Here is a 17706-nt window from a genome sequence, read left to right as displayed (position 1 = left end):
GGTTTCTAAGTGAAGCATTGAATAGGCAGTTGGGTATATGAGCCTGGAGTTAAGGTTGGAGGCACGGGCTGGAGAGACAAATTTGGGAATTGCTGGCATACACTAATACTTGGCATTCATAGATTGTAAAATGCTATTCCAATATATGGCATTGTTACCTAGCCATTATTCATGAATATAACACAATAGCAATGCCCCACTACTCCTCTGGATCACCAAAGATACTTTTTAAAAGATTTTTTTTTTTTTAAGAGAACACTTTTTTTTTTCCTTCCTGGAAAATAGGGCATATGCAAGTGTTAAGTTTTTCTTGCTCTACTTCTCAACTACTTTATTGCTGATCTTAATTAAATATTAAGAGGTTCGGAGATTCATAATTAGCTTTAGGTTTGCAAGTTGGAAGTTCTGAGTTCCAAGTTGCAAGCTTGGAAGTTCTGAGACGGCCCCATAATGCCATCCTCTCCAAAAATCCTTATCTTCCTAGGGACTGAAAAGCTCAAATGTGAAATGCACAGTCTTAAAGAAGCATGAAGCTGCTCGATGAGCCATTGTCTTGATAGTAATCACGTACCGAAGGATATGCCGCCAGTCTTTGATAAGAAATATGCTGGTAGTTAAAAATGTACACACTTTTGAACATTCTAGCCCATGAAAAGAATGGAAAGAAACCTATACTAAGATTTAACCATTGAAAAGAGGATGATTTGAGGATAAAACAAAAATGCAAAACACAAGAATGAGAGTATAAGGGGGAATTCCAAGAATAATGATTCTATAAAATCATGGAAATCTTGATTTCAGTTGAGAATCAGGATATATATTTTGCCATTTTGCTATTAGATATCTACAAATCAAATCATAAAAATACAAATAGACATTTGGGGATCAGAAAATACAATATTGTTCTGAAAAAATTTTTTTAAAGATTTTTGTTTATTTATTTGACAGAGATCGCAAGTAGGCAGAGAGAGAGGAGGAAGCAGACTCGCTGCCGTGCAGAGAGTCCGATGCGGGGCTCGATCCCAGGACCCTGAGAACATGACCTGAGCTGAAGGCAGAGGCCTTAATCCACTGAGCCACCCAGGCGCCCTGTTCTGAAATTTTTGAAGTAGCAATACTTAAAGGCAAATTCTTGAATCTCTTGTTCTGGACACAGTGGAGTGACTTATGTTGGATTCACTCTTAGGTAACAGTTCTAAACTCTGGGAAAATATGAAGCTTAATTATTTGAAGGTCCTGGAAAGTCACCAACTTTAGGCAGGTATCAGAGGTCATTGGATCCTTAAGAGAAAGGAACCACGTTGCCCTGTAGTTCATGTTAATACAGCTCCTCTGCTGGGAGCACATTCTAGTTTCCAAGACCAGGAGCAGCTAGAACTAGAAGGTAACACTGCAGTGTTTTTGGCTTGTTAGGGGATGGATTGTGAGGCTGGCAAAGCAGCTGGAAACTGAGGGCAGAGTCTTGGAAAATCAGGAGCCACAGAGAGTATGCCCCAAATCTGTACAAACTCACATTAAATTCTCACCTGAACCCTGAACTGTGCTTGCCTAGACAAGACAGCAAGCGGACCCACAAAAAGCGGTAGCTGGAAACTTGTAAAGGCTGAGCAGTAAATTCTCTGCCGTCCACTGCACGGAAGACAAAATTTGGAGATTGCATCTGACCAAGTTGGAAGGGTCTGGTAAACACTTGGCTTTCCACCAAAACCCTACAAGGGCCACAAGGCATAAAGGTTATATCCTAGTTCTAAAGCATTTCCCCTAAAACTAAAGGCAAAACTAAAACAAACCTGTCTTTGGCTTCAAGCATAAATTAAATCCCCATTTACAAAGTGAACATGAAAACGAAGCAATGGTTGATAGAATTCAAGTTGCCCCAAAGTTAAAAGTCTGGAACTGTGTTTGTCAAGGTGGGGAAGGGGGAGCTGTTGAACTGTTTGCATTCTTCATTTCTAATAAAAACAACAGCAACATTCTTTCAAAGCTGCCATTTCTCATAAGTAATTGTGGGCCAACTTTGCTATATTGTATAATCATGGTTGGCTAGCAGAAACAGTTTAGTCTTAGTTCAGCAGCAAATATTTCCAGTTTTCAAAATCTGAGCATATTTCAGCGGGCTCTAAGACGATTCACTAAGAAGCCAGACAACATAAAGTATTCTTAGAATTGGTATTTTTTTTTTTTTTAGAATTGGTATTTTGACATAACCAAATCCCCACTGAAATAGGCAATGTGACCGGGAAAACATTTCACTCTGAAACTACTTTTATTTCTCAAAGTACTTTTTTCTTTATATATTCCATATATAAAATATATGTATTTTTATGTATATGTATTAATATTATGTATATGTATTTTATGTACATATATATTTTAAAATACATGTTATTTTATATGTATATATACATATACATTTATATGTATATATAAAATATGTGTATAATACATAAAATATATGTAGAGAGGGAGAGAGAATACATATATACTATAATATGTGTATTATATTATGTATATTATATTATGCATTATATTACTTTATTATATATACCAGTATGTATACAATATTAATATACTAATATTTAACACATATAAGAATCCTAACAGTCCATGGGCTATCTGGTTCCTACCATCCTGAGGCACCACTTTCAAATCTTCGAAGTTTATCTTCCGGCGTTACCATATTTCTAAAGCATGGGTTTAGGGGTGCCTGGGTGGCTCAGTGGGTTAAGCTGCTGCCTTCGGCTCAGGTCGTGATCTCAGGGTCCTGGGATCGAGGCCCACATCGGGCTCTCTGCTCAGTGGGGAACCTGCTTCCCTCTCTCTCTCTCTGCTTGCCTCTCTATCTACTTGTGATCTCTCTCTGTCAAATAAATAAATAAAATCTTAAAAAAAAATCAGTATATAAATTACCAAGTGGATTGGGCTAAGTCTAACTTTTGATTTAGAACTAAAAAACCCTTTCTATTAAAAAGCTCTAAGTCTTAGAACTTAAATAAACACATATCAAATTAAATACCTCTAAAATTTCTGCAGGAAGCTGGTTAAAAACTACCAAAGACTTGTGTGCTATTTTTAAGTTGTGAAGCTTAAATTTCCTCCTGTGCCTAAAAAAGCTGCATTGATTTCTTGAGGGTTTTTTTTTTTTTTAACATGATCTGCCCCAAATGTGACCCAAATCAAGAAGTATGCATCTTAAGAAATCAAAAAAGCTGGGAATGAAATTTGGAATTTCAGTAGTCGCTTGTCTTGATGATGTCCCACTAGTACTTTAAAGATTTTATTTCAGAGGTTTTAAACTTTATTTGGGGCAAGACCTTGATGATCTATCATCTTACAGTAAAAATCTTCTAAGTCATTGAATAAAACATACAAACAAAGTTGCTGGACCTAGAAACATATTGATAAAGATCTGGTCCACGAATCAGCTTGACAGAAGCAAACATACTTGAAATGATATAATTTATGACTTCCTCCAAAGCAGGACAGGCTCTAGACTTATTTGCGACAGAAATGAAGTGAACTGAAGAGTTTGTTTAAACATAATGCTGTGCAGTGACTGCTTCTTGACAGACCGGCCAGATCTCAGGTTCCCGACCCTGCCCTGTAGCCCTTCAAGCCGGTTCCGGTCACCCACGGGGATGTTTTGCATCTGAAGCTCCAATCCAGTGTTTGTGTTTAATGTCTTTTGATCTCCTAGATATGGACCCTCCCTTCAAACCTCTGGGACCTCCCTGAGGAAGGTGCAAAGGGTCCCAGCACGGGGACCACGTTTAACCAAGATGCTGTTGTTAAAACTGAGGGACACTGATATCCTTCCTTGGCAAAAAGCTACAAGTGGTCAATGTTGCTAAGAACCAACACACCTGAAAGAAAACAACCCAAACCAAAACAGCAACAACAAAACCAAAAAACACAACTCACTCACACATATTCTTGCTTTTGTGGAAAATCCTTACATAGAGCGGTTTTCTTCGTTTAGAGTGGAAACTGTTCCATGAACTGGTTTCTTCACTGATACCAGCTTTTATTCTATAATAAAACTTTTGTTTTAAAAATAAAGTGGAAAGGGATGCCTGTGTGGATAAGCGACTACCTTTGGCTCAGGTCATGACCCTGGAGTCCCAGGATTGAGCCCCACATCAGGCTCCCTGCTCAGCAGCGTGTCTGCTTCTCCCTCTGTCCCTCCCTCCTCTCATGCTCTCTCTCGCTCACTCGCTCGAATAAATAAATAAGATCTTTAAAAAAAACAACAAAGATTTATTTATTTAATTTTAGAGAGAGCCAGAGCACAAGCAGAGGAAGGAGCAGAGGAAGGGAGAGAGAGAGAGAATCTCAAGCAGATTCCCCATTAAGAGCAGAGCCGAAGGCAGGGCTTGATCTCATGACCCCGAGATCATGACCTGAGCTGAAATCAAGAGTTGGACAGAGCCACCCAGGTGCCTCTTGAAGGGGAATTTTCATGTCCTCTTCCAGCTTTCATTTTTAGTATGGACAGGTCTGCCCTCAGTCTAATTGCTCTTCTCTTATAAATCATTTCTCTTTTCTCCCTGGCTGCTTTTAAGTTTGCTTTGTCTTTGGCATTCTGCAGTTTTGCTACTTTGTGTCTCAATGTGATTGTCTTTTAACTTGCCCTGCTTGGCATTCATTGCCCCTTCTTTATCTGTGGATTTTTATCTTGAATCCATCCTAGAAAGTACTCAGCCCTGATTTTGCAAAAACTGCCTCTCCTTCAATCTCTTTATTCTCTACTTAGATATATATTAGACTTTCTTGTCCTTTCCATCATATCTCTTAGTCTGTCATGACCATCTCCTATCTCATGTCTTTGTGCTACATTCTAAGTGATTTTTGCAGATTTCATGCCAGTTTCCCAATTCTTTCTTTAGTTCTGATACACTGTTGAACTTACTTGCTTCTTCAAAAAATGTACATTAGTGATTATTATGTTCACTTTCAGCAGTTTTTTCTAATATTCCTCATCAATCTTTGTTCATTTTTGTATCCTTTCCTGTATACTTTCCATACATAATTATTTTATATTCAAACTGATATTGCCAATTTCTGAAACCCTCAAAGGTCTAAACATATTGCTTTTTCTGCTAATTCTCATTTGAGGGGGTTCATTTTTCATGTGGTTATGAGCTGATATTTTGTGAAAAACCTGGGTGCCTAAATTAAAGATGCTTTCTCCAGAGATGATTTGTGTTCTTCTGGGACCATTCTGGTCCCTTCCCAGTTTCTCTGGTTAATTTTCAAGCTTCTGGTTCAGCTCAGCCCCATGGTCACTGGTCCAGAGCTTTGTCTTCTTATTGCTGTGCTGAAGGTAGATTTGCCTTTGGGCCAGTTTTGCCTTTCACATATGTTTATTGTTCCTATTTGTGTATCAGGTACCTCTTAAAAGGAGTTGGGGGTGTTTGGAGATCTGTTCTTCCTAATGAAACAATGAGTTTAAAAACCTTGCCTTAAGCATGATGGAGTTGTTTCAAATCTAAAGGGCTCTTCAAAGAATCTAGTCTACCATTATATCCTCTTCTTGCTTTCCTCTATGCTTGTTTTTTTTTTTTAACCTACCTGTTTTCATTCTGAAATATCTTTTTTTTTTTTTTAAGGACCATCCTACTACTTCTCTGAATTTTCTTTTCCAGTCCTTCTCTCTCCCACATCTCCATTTTCCTTTTCCACCCTTTAAAGTATTTTAAAGTATTTAAAGAGTTTTCCAGAATCCCAGTTTTCCCTTCTTCTTAGTTTATCTCACCCACACCCTTGGACTTTAGCTATAGTTCCAGTGTTTCCAGCCCTTCCAACCCTAAATTATAAATGTTTCAAATTACCCTCTCTAAACCTCCATTTGGATTTTCCTCAAATTCAAAATTTTCGCAAGTTCCCTTATGATCTCTCCCATACAGCACCTACAAATCTGCTTCTCTTCCAATATTTCCCAACTCAGTTTTGGAGACCACTGTCCACCACTCACCTAAGCTGGATGGGCCTGTCAAAAACAAACAAACAAACAAACAAACAAACAAAAAAACCCCAAATATCCCTTAAATTCTGTCCCTTTCTCTTCTGTTTCCATCATCCTTGCTGCAGTCAGAACCTCATCATTTCTTCCTGATCAGTTGCCACCACCTGCCTTTCCTTCTCTTGCCTCCAGACTCGCTGCTGAAATTTGCCCAGCCCACTGTTGCTTTTGTGATCTTCTGAAATACAGATATGAACACGTCACTCCTCTGTGGAAAATCTCCATCAGTTCCCCCATCAATTTATGGTAAGTCCTAGACTTCATAATTAAGCATATAAGACCTCCATGATGTAACTTTAAAAGCTTTTTACTTTTCTGCCTATTTTTCTTTATACTGCAAGAGGGCCATGAGCATAACTGTCTTGTTTACTTTGGCATTATTCTGGTGCCAAGCCTGGGGCGGATACCTCATAGATGATTACTAAAGGGATACATCATTGCCTCATCTCTCATGCTTCTGATTCATGGACCCTCTTGCTAGGCAATCTGGACATTTTTTTCCCAGTTACACAAGTTTCTTCCTCCTCTCACAACTCTAAACTAGTTACTATTTACTCATTTATTTACACAAACACATTAGTTTATCTTGGAATTACCAACTAACTGGTACTTAGTAGGTTCTCTGAATGAATAAACGAAAACAAACTTAGAAGTGTGGTCTAGGAGGTAACACATACCTGAACAGCTGACTGACACAAGGGACTGCAATCCGAGAGCAAATTTCCCCCAGGTGGTATATGCATAAGCAAATTAAGTACGGGTCAACATGTGTATCTTTCTTCTGCCCTTTCCAAGTCTGCAAACCAGATTTAACGAATCAAATTCTTTTGTAGAACGAATCCAAGCAAAACCAAAACAGAATAAAGGGCAAACAAACCAACTTCCGCCAAAATATCTGTAAAGGTAACCAAGGCTTTCCCAAGCCCCAAATACAAAGAACGCCAGCTCTCTAGGCGCCCGGGTGTCAACGGAAGCCCTGCCCCGAGGGAGGCGGGGCTTGCGAAACGGGGCGGGATATGTCCGGTTGACCACGCCCCCCGTGGGCGGGGTGTAAGCGGGCAGGAACCGCGGAAGCCTGCGCACGCCCCCGCCGTTTCCTAGGAGACGAAACACACAAGACGCCCGAGCTTCACAAGGGAGCCAAAGAGGTAAGCGGCGGGTGCTGGGCAGGTAATCCCGAGCGGGCTGCGGGGCTGCCACCCTCCGTCCGATCCAGCCCAAGCCTGTCCAGAGAGGCCCGCCCGGCATGTCCCCTCGGTGCCGCGTCCTACCAGGGCCAACCTCCGCCGAGAGAAGGGCGCTGGACACTGGTAGGGGGAGGGATGGGGGGGGAGAAGGACCGGGGCGGGGGGGCGAGGGCGAAGCGTGGGGAGGGTCTTTCTGCGCCTACCTCGTTCTTGCTCTCCGACGTCTCCTGGGCCACTTTTCCGTGTTCCTTGACCGTAGGGTAGATTCCGGGCGGGAGGAAGACAGCGGGCGTCCCTCAGTGTGAGGACCCCCGCCCCGGAACCTCTCCGTTTTGATCCCCCTACGCCCCTCGCCCTTTCCCCTCCACCCTCACGTGCACCGCTGGCTCTGCTGCCGGGAGTTGGGAGTGACTGCAGGGAGGGAGAAACTACTTGAGGAGTGAGGAGTCAGAAGCGGGATCGCGTCTCGGGCAGGTAGCGGAATTGAGTTCAGAACTACTGCAAAATAAAAAAGGAAGGAAAATAAAGAAAACTGGGTCTAAATTCTGCCCTCATTCGTGCATCCCAAATGACTCCCAAAGGAATTCCGGCGCAGGATGGCCTTGAGGGGCTCCCAGCAGTAACCCCGCCAATACGGCTGCCGGGGTGCATCGGCAGGACCCCGGCCCCAGGAGTCTTTTAAAGCGCCTTAGTTTGCGGAAAAAGGATGAGACAGCCGGCGTGATGAAAACTTTCTTACCGCAGATAAGATATTTTAATTTAGGGACAGAGTCTGGAGGGGGCAGGGAAGTGGGGAGCAATAAAACTGATTTTAGGGGCTTGTAATTTCAGTTCTTAAGGAGATTAATTATATTTAGATAATAATTTTAAAAGAGCAGACATCTGTCCCAATGATAACGAAATTCTTTGAACCAAAGTAACAATTTACTCTCCAGCCTTCGGACTTAACTTGACGTCCACCATCCCCCAGTCCACCGCAGCGTCTGGGGAAGGGAGACCCCCCACACAACCCCCCACCCCAAGGCGGCCCCTTAACTGGCTGTGCAAAGCTGGCCGCGCACAAGGTTGTTTGATCTCTTGGTTGGGGTGGTTTTTTATTTTGTTTCGTTTCAGAATAATGTGTGAATGTTAGCACGAAGCACAATGCCGGTATTCTTTTCAACACGCAATCTTTGATGTTCCACTCTAAAAGCTCTCCTTTCAATTTCTGTAAAACATGCGTCTTGGTGACTTTGAGACCTTTATTTGTTTTGCTCTTAAACAACTTAGTGATTTTTAAAATGTTATTATTTTTTTAAAAACGTTAATGCCAGCGTTGGAGTGATATCGTTCCAGTAGGATCTGCAAAGACAGGCTGAAGAGTTCCAAAGGTTATCTGTTCAGTGATTGGCAGAGGCAAGTTTTACCCTCCATTTGTCCTCTGTGTTAATCTTCTTTAATCCTGTCTAAATCCCTTTTAGCTGGCAGAAGCCCTTGAGAATACAGCTTAAGTTTACAGTAATTGCGCATTTAAATACATGGTAATCGTGCACTTAGATAAAAACAAGAAAACTATAATGGGAGAGAAATTATAAGGGTATTTGTTTAATGTAGGTCTATAGTTGAGGCTCTAAATCTCTTTTCTTTAAATCAAACTATAACGTTGTTTAGCCATAGGAGAATCACTAAATATTGTAGGTTAATTGTAGAAAATTCCAAGTTCCTAACAGTTCTGCTAAATTAAAGATCATAGTTGTATTACATTGACTTCTGTCCTACCTTGTTGTATGTATGAACGTATAAATGGAAATATACAGACAGTTGACCCTTGAACAACACAGGGATTAGGAGTGTGAACCTCCACATGGTCAAAAATTCCAGTATAATTTTTGACTCACCAAAAACCTAATAGCCCACTGTCCACCAGAAACCTTACTGATGGCATAAACAGTTAATTAACACATATTCTGGATATGTATTATGTGCTGTATTCTTCCAATAAAGTAAGCTAGACAAAAGAACATGTTATTAAGAAAATCAGAGAGAAGATACATTTACAGTACTGTCTGGTATTGATCGGGAAGAAATCTGCATATAAAAGGACCTGTACAGTTGAAGCCCATGTTGTTCAAGAGTCAGCTGTAGAGATGGAAATAGTCACATACCTAAGAGGTCATGTTACTACATCTCTGTTCATCATAATTTGTCTTCTGTAGATCAACAGAGAAGAATAAATGTAACCTGTAGAGAAATATTATTGTGTGTGAACTGAGGACCTGTAGGCAGCCTCTGTTTTCTTAACTTACATCTATTGCTTTGGGCTAGTAATTAGTTTAGCAGTTCGCTATGGTACACCGGTTAAAGTAGTTGTTTGTGTGAATTGAAACATGGGAATTATGATTAAAAAATAAACAAAGTCTTCACCTGGATATCTGTGCCTCTTTACATGAGGCTGTTGTCTTTATATTATCAAGAGGATACAGGGACAGCTGAAATGGTCAGCTTCTAACCCTGGAAAACTGTTTTGTAATTAATATGGCTCAAAAGAGTCCTCTCTAAGGTTTTTGTTTGGGAGTATAGTATGTAAACTTATTTTACTTAAAGGTTAGGTAGGCTTAAACTGGACAGATTCTCTGAGAGCCCCAAATTAGACCTTTTTAAAATCTATAATCTTCATCACTCCACCCCTTAAATGACACAAGCTGAGAAATGGCTGGGTCCCCTGTTTATTCTTCCCTGGGTATAAGTAGACCCTATGCTTGTAGTAACCCTCACTTGAAACGAAGTGTGTTTCCAGGTTTATTTGGAAAGTGGTTGGTTAGGCTTGGCATGAAGTTTTTATAATTTCCTCTCCAAAAATGGTTGGGTTTCCAGGCCAATGCGAAAGTCATCAATGAGTGAATGATCTGTAGTGCTGATAATACTGGTGATGGTGGTGCTTGAGGGTCCTAATAGTGGAAGATAAAGAGATAATTAATTCCACTTTTAGAGGCTAAGTCACTGAGAGGTAAAATTTGACTGTTTCTTGCACCCTCTCATCTCTGCCTTTGGGTTCCCACCTGGCCAGCTCCCTCTTTCACTCCCTTCTCAAGCAAAATGTCCTTTTCCAGAATTGCCTACATTACTTCCTGCCTATCAGACCCTCAGTGGTAGTCCTCAGTTAGGTATTAACATGAAAGAAAAGATGATGCTATTATCCTACTGAATTTCTGAATTAAGAAATTAGTTGTCTTAGCTCTACTTCCTCCCTTCCTCCTGCACTACTTTCTTCCCCTCCACTGTTTCTGGCCTATTATTTTTATAGTGTCCTTCTGGGTATAGAGCCAGATACAGCCTTGGGGTCTAGTACAGGTAAGGAGTAACATTCGCAATTTCCATTTGGTCATTAGCATCTTGGTATTTTAGGGTAAGGAAATGTGGGTTAAGAATCTTTAAGTGGAGGTGGGGGTGGGTAGGTTTCATTGTGGGGCAGACTCAGCATGGTTTTGAGGGAAAATGGGGGTAGGGGGGCAGTTCCTTTGGCTTCATCAGTGATTGTAAAAGCCAGTATGAATGGGTTCTTTAGAAGTTGGGGACTAGCCTACAAAAAACAAGCAGCCTCAAACCTAATGCAAGTACTAGACTGACTCCATCATTGATTCTCTGATTGATTATCGACACGTTATATTATAGATTACAATCCTACTGATACGATGAACACTGTGGCCTTACAGACAAATATATTCTCTCTATTGCTACTTAACCAGAAAGGATCAGTAAACCTGTAGTCAGCACTTTTCCTTAAAAGGGAGGTGTATGCCACCTTAAGTGAGACAAACTAGAAAAGAGGTCAAACAATTTAACACTGTCGATAACAAATGGCAAAATGTTGATTTAATAAAATTCTAAATAAGGATAAGTGCATTTTAGTCCGTGTTTTGTTTAATCATAACACATAGTACAAAAAACAACCCAGAGGTGCCCTGTTGGAAGAGCACGTGACCTCATGGGGTCATGAGTTCAGGCCCCATGTTGGATGTAGAGATTGTTTAAAAATAAAATCTAAAAAAAAAAAAAACCAAAACCCAAAAGATCTTTCAAAAATAAATTTCCTTATGCAGAAAAAGGAAAAAATTAAGAAAAACAAATACATGTGTGGGTCAGGAACCATAGGGAAGGGGTGTTGACTTCCTTTCTATAAATGCCTTAATATTTCGATTCCATGTGTATGTATATTATAAAGATCACTTATAGAAAACTCGATTTTCAGGCAAATGGGGAATCATTTGCTGGCATCCGTTGGTCAGATTTAAGCTGAAAAAGAATACCCAAATAGATACGGAATCTACTATTGTGACCTCTTTTTTAAGATCCTGGCCACAGTTATCACAGCCTAAATTAATTCACACATAACTTTCAAGGGGGTATTTATCTATATGAAGTAAAGCAAACGATACCCTAAGACACCCCCACCCTATTCCTTAAAAGTCCCACAGGGTTCTTCCAACCTTTCCTGTGGACGAACACCTTCTGTAATAGGAAACAACAGTTTTATTGTCCTTCCTTGCACTTTTTGCTTCTTCCTCCTGAAAGCCTGCTTTTGGAGGTCATAGGTACTTTGATATCCTGTGGGTCCGAAATTTCTGCATATAATAGAGAAACAATTTCTACAATTTTATTTGGTGGCAATGAAACAGTACTACAGTGAAGGCAAAGCAATCTTTGAATGAAGCATCAAATTATAAAAGGCATTTGAAAACAAATTATTTGAATGGTGCCGAGCATTTGGTTAGCATCTGGAACTCACCGTAAAGCCTTGTAACAGAATGACAGCGATGTTTAAAAGCAATGTAAGAATGAAATGAGAAGCAGCTCCTTGAAACAGATGTAAGAGGGAATAACGGGAGGAAACTACTGAATGTCGTCGTAATGGGGCACACAGGAAAGCCAGCACTGTGTTCTGTTTTTCTTCAATTGCAGTAATACAATCAGGACCTACCGAAACCTGTACCTTTCTAATACATTCGGACCCACAGTCCCTCATCTGCGGTTTCAAAATTCACAAAGGTCTGAACAATGAACATTTAAAATAAATTTGTGCAACAATGCAGCGTAACATGAAATGCAAGCTGTGATGCCAGCGTTTATTTTTTACTTTGTGGACATTCCTTAATTTTATTTTACTTTGTGGACTTTCAACAGTTTTCTGCAGCTACATTAAGATGCTGCTTGGGAGGTGTTACATGACCTATGCTATATCCACCATTTTACTTTTCTAAAATGTACGGATTCCTGGATTCCAAACACATCTGGCCCAGGGCTTTCACATATAAGGGATCATGGGCCAAATTAAACATAATGCAAAAAGTGATTCAAGGAATGGATATTATAGTTGTCTGATTCTCCAATGTCTGACTTGGAATAATACAGATTATATTCAGTATAAAAGGAATCCTACAAATCCTTAAGCCTGTATTTACTGAATATAATGGCATAAATAGCAGGCACCATGTAAATGAAGCAGTCATAAATGAACATTATCAGTCTGTTATATGTGAACTCCATTCCACATAGCACAAAGGACTTACTGACAAATGTTTAACCTACTGGTATATATATTATAATTCTTCCCTGTGCCTCGGTTACCAGTTAATGAAATGAAATTTCTTTAATGAAATTCTTTCTTCTTGCTCTGTTTTTTGTTTTGTTTTGTTTTGTTTTTAACAGGGTGTTCGTAGGAATGGAAGCACTGTTTCCTTGCCAGATTCTGTATCACTCTATCTCATGAACCTTTGTAATCCTGGGGAAGATCTTGTGTCTAAGGATGACAAACCTGTCACCGGTGTAGCAACAGCAGTCTGAGGGGAAGAAACAAACAAAAAAACCCCAATAAAGAAGCGTTTACATTTATATTCAACAAAGAAGTCATTTCAACCGACCACCTCTGTTGCACTGTGTTTCCACGATGAACCGATACACGACCATGAGACAGCTGGGGGACGGCACCTACGGGAGCGTGCTGATGGGCAAGAGTAACGAATCTGGGGAGCTGGTGGCCATCAAAAGGTACCGTGTGCGACGCTGCTGAGCTTGGAGCTCTGATCTTTCCTTTCCTTTAGAAAGAGTTCTGGTGTAGCCCCCGCACTTGTCTAGCTGATGGGGGAATGCCATTCTGGAGGGACACTGCCAGAAGGGAGTTCTGCTTGTCCCCATGTACATGGATTGAGTTTTCTGGTTTGTCCGGCTCTAGAAATAGGAGCCGAAATGGAAGCTCATGTTTGGAAATTGTTTAGAATTTAAAGTTGAGTGCAGAGTAGAGTTTGTTATTTCCTTAAAACAACGGGCCTCAAAATCAGATGGTGTTCATATATGAAACTGAGTTCTGGAGGGTATGTGCTGTTCTCTTAAGCTTACCAATGAAATAGAATTAACTATTATTAACTTAGTTACTTCCTCTGAATCTACAGTATTTGTTATCTATTATACATTAATAAATTTCTCCAAGGCTTGCTGATTTAAGATTTTATTTATTTGTCAGAGAGAAGGAGAGAGAGGGAGAGAGAGAGAGAGAGCGTAAGCACACAAGCAGGCAGAGAGGCAGGCAGAGGCTGAGAGAGAAGCAGGCTCCCTGCTGAGCAAGGAGCCCGATGTGGGACTCGATCCCAGGACTCTGGGATCATGACCTGAGCTGAAGGCAGCGGCTTAACCCACTGAGCCAGCCAGGCGTCCCCTCAAGGCTTGGTGATTTAAAACAAACAACCCGTTCTGAATTCCCAGGTTCTGGGGGATCAGGAATTTAGGAGTAGCTCAGCCGGATGGTTTTGGCTCCAGGTGTCTGCTGAGGTGGCAGTCAGCTGCAGGCCGGCCGGGGACTGCAGCATCCCCTGGAAGGTGGCTCCCTGGGTTAGTGAACTTGGGCTGCTGTAACGAAGTACCACAGATGGGTGGCTTAAACAGAGATTTCTTTCTTCATGGTTCTGACAGGTTCGTGGTCACAGATGAGCTTTCAGCAGGGGGGATTTCTTCTGTGGCCTCTCTCTGTGACTCGTAGATGGCTGTCTTCTCCCTGTGTCCTCACAGGATCTTCTGCTGTGTGCTAGTCTGTGGCCTAATCTCTTCTTTAAGGACACGAGTAATACAGGATGAGGACCCACCCTAAAGACCTCACGGAACCTTAATTAGAGTCTTTAGAGTCTGTCTCTAAATATAATGACACTCGGATATTTATAACTTCAACGTATGGATTTGGTGGGGGCAGTTTAGCCAAGAACAGGCTGTTGTAACAAGGTTTCAGCCACAGACTGTGTGTGGCTTCAACCAGGCTGACTTACAGATCTACAGTTCTGGAGGCTACAAGTCTAAGATCGAGGTGTCAGCACGGTTGTTTCCTTCTGCGGATCTATTCTAGGTCTTTCTCCTTGGCTGACGGATGGCATTTTCTCTCCATGTATCTCCATACCTCTTCTTTTTTCTTTCCTTTTTTTTGAGATTTTATTTATTTATTTGACACAGAGAGAGAACACAAGTAGGCAGAGAGGCAGACAGCGGCGGGGGGACGGGGGGAAGCAGGCTCCCCGCTGAGCAGAGAGCCCAATGCCAGGCTTGATCCCAGGACCCTGGGATCATGACCTGAGCTGAAGGCAGAGGTTTTAACCCACTGAGCCACCCAGGCGCCCTCCATATCTCTTCTACATGGTCTTCCCTCTGTGCTTGTCTCTGTATCCAAATTTACATTTTTTATAATAACAGTCATACTGGATTCAGGTTCACCTTAATTTCATTTTAAATTCACTGCCTCTGTAAAGACCCTGTCTCTAAATTAGGTAACATTCTGAGGTACTGGGGGTTAGGATTTCAGCGTATGAATTTGTGTGTGTAGTGCGGAGGGGGACACAGGTTAGCCCACAACACAACACTCACTCACATGGTTGACAAGTGGCCTGTTCACAAAGGCTTCCACGGAGGGTTGTGTGAGTCCTCTAACGCCATGGCAGTTGGATTTCTCCAGAATGAGTCCTGGAGACTGATTACCACATCAACCAAATGATGACAGTCTAAAATTTAAAATGCTTTAACAAATGCTCTTCAAATGTTAAACACTTTGAAAAATGATCTAAAGCATTACACATACAAGGAAATAACTTTATAAAATATTGTCAATAGCCATTATTGTCAAATAAATGTACAATGTGCCATAACTGAAATGAAGTATTTACTCAATGGGCTTAATAAGATTCAATACCCACTCGTGACTGGGGGAAGAATGCTCTTAGCAAACAGGAATAAAAAGAAGCTTCCCTAACCTGGTAAGACTTAAACATTCATCATCTTTATGTGAAATATTAGAATGACTGCTGGTAAAGTTGGTTTTAAGACCAGACTGCCTGCTATATTCCTACTAATTAAGATTGCTTTGGTGATCCTAATGAATGCCATAAGAGAAAAAAAAAAGGAGGCATCAGTATTAGCCAAAATGAGATGATACCATCTTTATTTATAGATTAAATCATTGTAGAAACTCATGCAAATACTTCATTATGCATAAATAAATGTATACATATAAATATTTTTAGTATATGTGTTGCTGAAGCAAGCACTATATATAAATGTTTTTAAAGAACTAGAAAGACACACATATAATTCATGAAAGCTGTGGCTTCTGGGGAGGGAAATGAGAATGAGGTTAGGTCTGGTGGAATCATGTAAGTTTATTACCATTGTTCTGTTTTGTTTAACAAAATGCACATTATTCCTTGTGGATGGCAAAATCATGTGTTTGTCTCACTGTTCCATTTCACAAGACAGAGAATACCAGCATATACCTAGATAAAACCTTGAAAGCACTGAAGGGCCCAAAAGGGTAAGAGGTCTGAAGGCTGAGAAGAAGCCATAAGTATATAATTTAGGAATGCTTTGGTATGTGAAATAGAAACCCTAACCAAAAGTTACTTAGATGGGGATTTTTCACACATAAGAAAAAGTCTTAAAGGAGGCAGCCCAGGGCCAATACAGGGCCAGTACCTTGTCCATGCTGTTAACACAGAAGAACCTAGGTTCTTCTGTCTTCAAAACATAGCTGCCTCACCCCTCTCCAGAAGACTTCTGGTTACTTGTCATTGGCCGGAAGTGTGTCACACAGCTCACCTGGCTATAAGGGAGGCTGGGAGACCGAGTACTTGGCTGGGCATTTGTTTCCCTGTAGAGAAGCTGTGATAATAAAGACAAAGAGAAGAGTGGCTTTGGACAGTCAACTCAGTGTCTTCCAGGTGGCGTTCCTAACTTCAGTAAGGATGCAGCAAAAATGAATGAGAAGGGGAGGGATCATGGGAAAGACTTGAAGAAAATTTCCGTATTCATTCAGCACACACTTGTGAAGCTCCTACACTGGTGCTCAGGACAAAATGGGAAGGAGACAGAGGAGTTACAATGTGGGAGGAAGACTGACAAATTAGACAAGTTACAATACGAAATACCATTAAGTCCTATAATGCGGGAATAACAGTCCTAGTGGAGCACAGAGAAATGATGCCGAGGAAGTATGCTGGAAGACTTCCCGTAGAACGAGAGATCTCAAGAATGAGAAAAGAGTATCAAAAAAAAGAGGAGGTGGGGCACCTGGTTGCTCAGCCGGTTGAGCATCCAGCTCTTGGTTTCGGCTCAGGTCATGTCAGGGTCATGGGACTGAGCCCCAAGTCTGGCTCTGCGCTCAGCGTAGAGTCTGCTTGAGATTCTCCCCATCCCTCTGCCCCTCCCCTCCAATAAATAAATAAGATTTTTTTTAATTTTAAAAAAAAGGATAGAGAAGAGTGTTCTAAGCAGCAAGGATAATACGTGTGAAGACCCGGATGAGAGAATGTGAAGAATGTGAGAGAATGTGAAGGCTTGCCTGGGGCTGAGGAACTGAAGTAGGAGCTGGAGTGTAGATTCTGAGTGGGGCGGAGGAAGGAACTGGTGCCAAAGAGGGAAGCCATGAAGCCAGGTTAAAGAGTTTGTCTATCTTGACTAGAAGGTGATGAAGGATTTTAAGCAGGAGAGTTGTTGGTGTGATCAAATATTGCTTCAGAATGGTCTCTTTAGCTAAAGAGTGGATACTTGATCAAAGGTGACCAGTCAGGAGACTGAAGCAGCCATCTTGGTTAGAGGTGGCAGTGACCTAATCTAGAAAAACTGCAATGAGTATGGACATAAGTGAAAGTACTCAAGGGACATTTCGGAGATAGACTCTGTAGGGACTGGTCACTGTGCTTGGAGGGAAGGGAGTCAAGCATGTGCAAGAGTCCAGGCTAACTCCTGGGATTCTTAAATGCATGTTGGTGGTGCCATTCACCATGACAGGGGAGACCCCAGGCTTAGGGGTAAAGCTGGGTACACTTTTGGACATGATGACTTTAAGAGGTCCACAGGTTACTGAATATTTGCATTCAAAACAGGTCTGGGCTGGTGATTTGGGAATTGTTAGTCTACAGATGCCAATTGAGGCTATATAGAAGGAAAAGAAAAGAGCTCTTCATAGGGAACACTCAGGAATCCCAGCATATA

General features: G+C 41.2%; 1 protein-coding gene across 2 annotated transcripts in view; it reads left to right on the top strand.

Annotated features, from left to right (window-relative positions):
- Positions 1–7088: 7088 nt before the first annotated feature.
- MAK (male germ cell associated kinase) overlaps positions 7089–17706 on the top strand; it is a 56075-nt gene continuing 45457 nt past the window's right edge. For both annotated transcript variants that reach the window (XM_044258881.1, XM_044258871.1), the window contains exons 1-2: positions 7089–7170; positions 12895–13233. In XM_044258881.1, coding sequence (XP_044114816.1) covers positions 13133–13233 — 101 coding nt within the window. In that variant the 5' untranslated portion in view covers positions 7089–7170; positions 12895–13132. The remainder of the gene's footprint in view (positions 7171–12894; positions 13234–17706) is intronic.

Source organism: Neovison vison, chromosome 1 (genome assembly GCF_020171115.1).
Source record: "Neovison vison isolate M4711 chromosome 1, ASM_NN_V1, whole genome shotgun sequence".
Lineage (NCBI taxonomy): Eukaryota > Metazoa > Chordata > Mammalia > Carnivora > Mustelidae > Neogale > Neogale vison.
The sequence above is the reverse complement of the archived record's forward strand: the minus strand, read 5'-3'. Positions and strand labels throughout refer to the sequence as shown.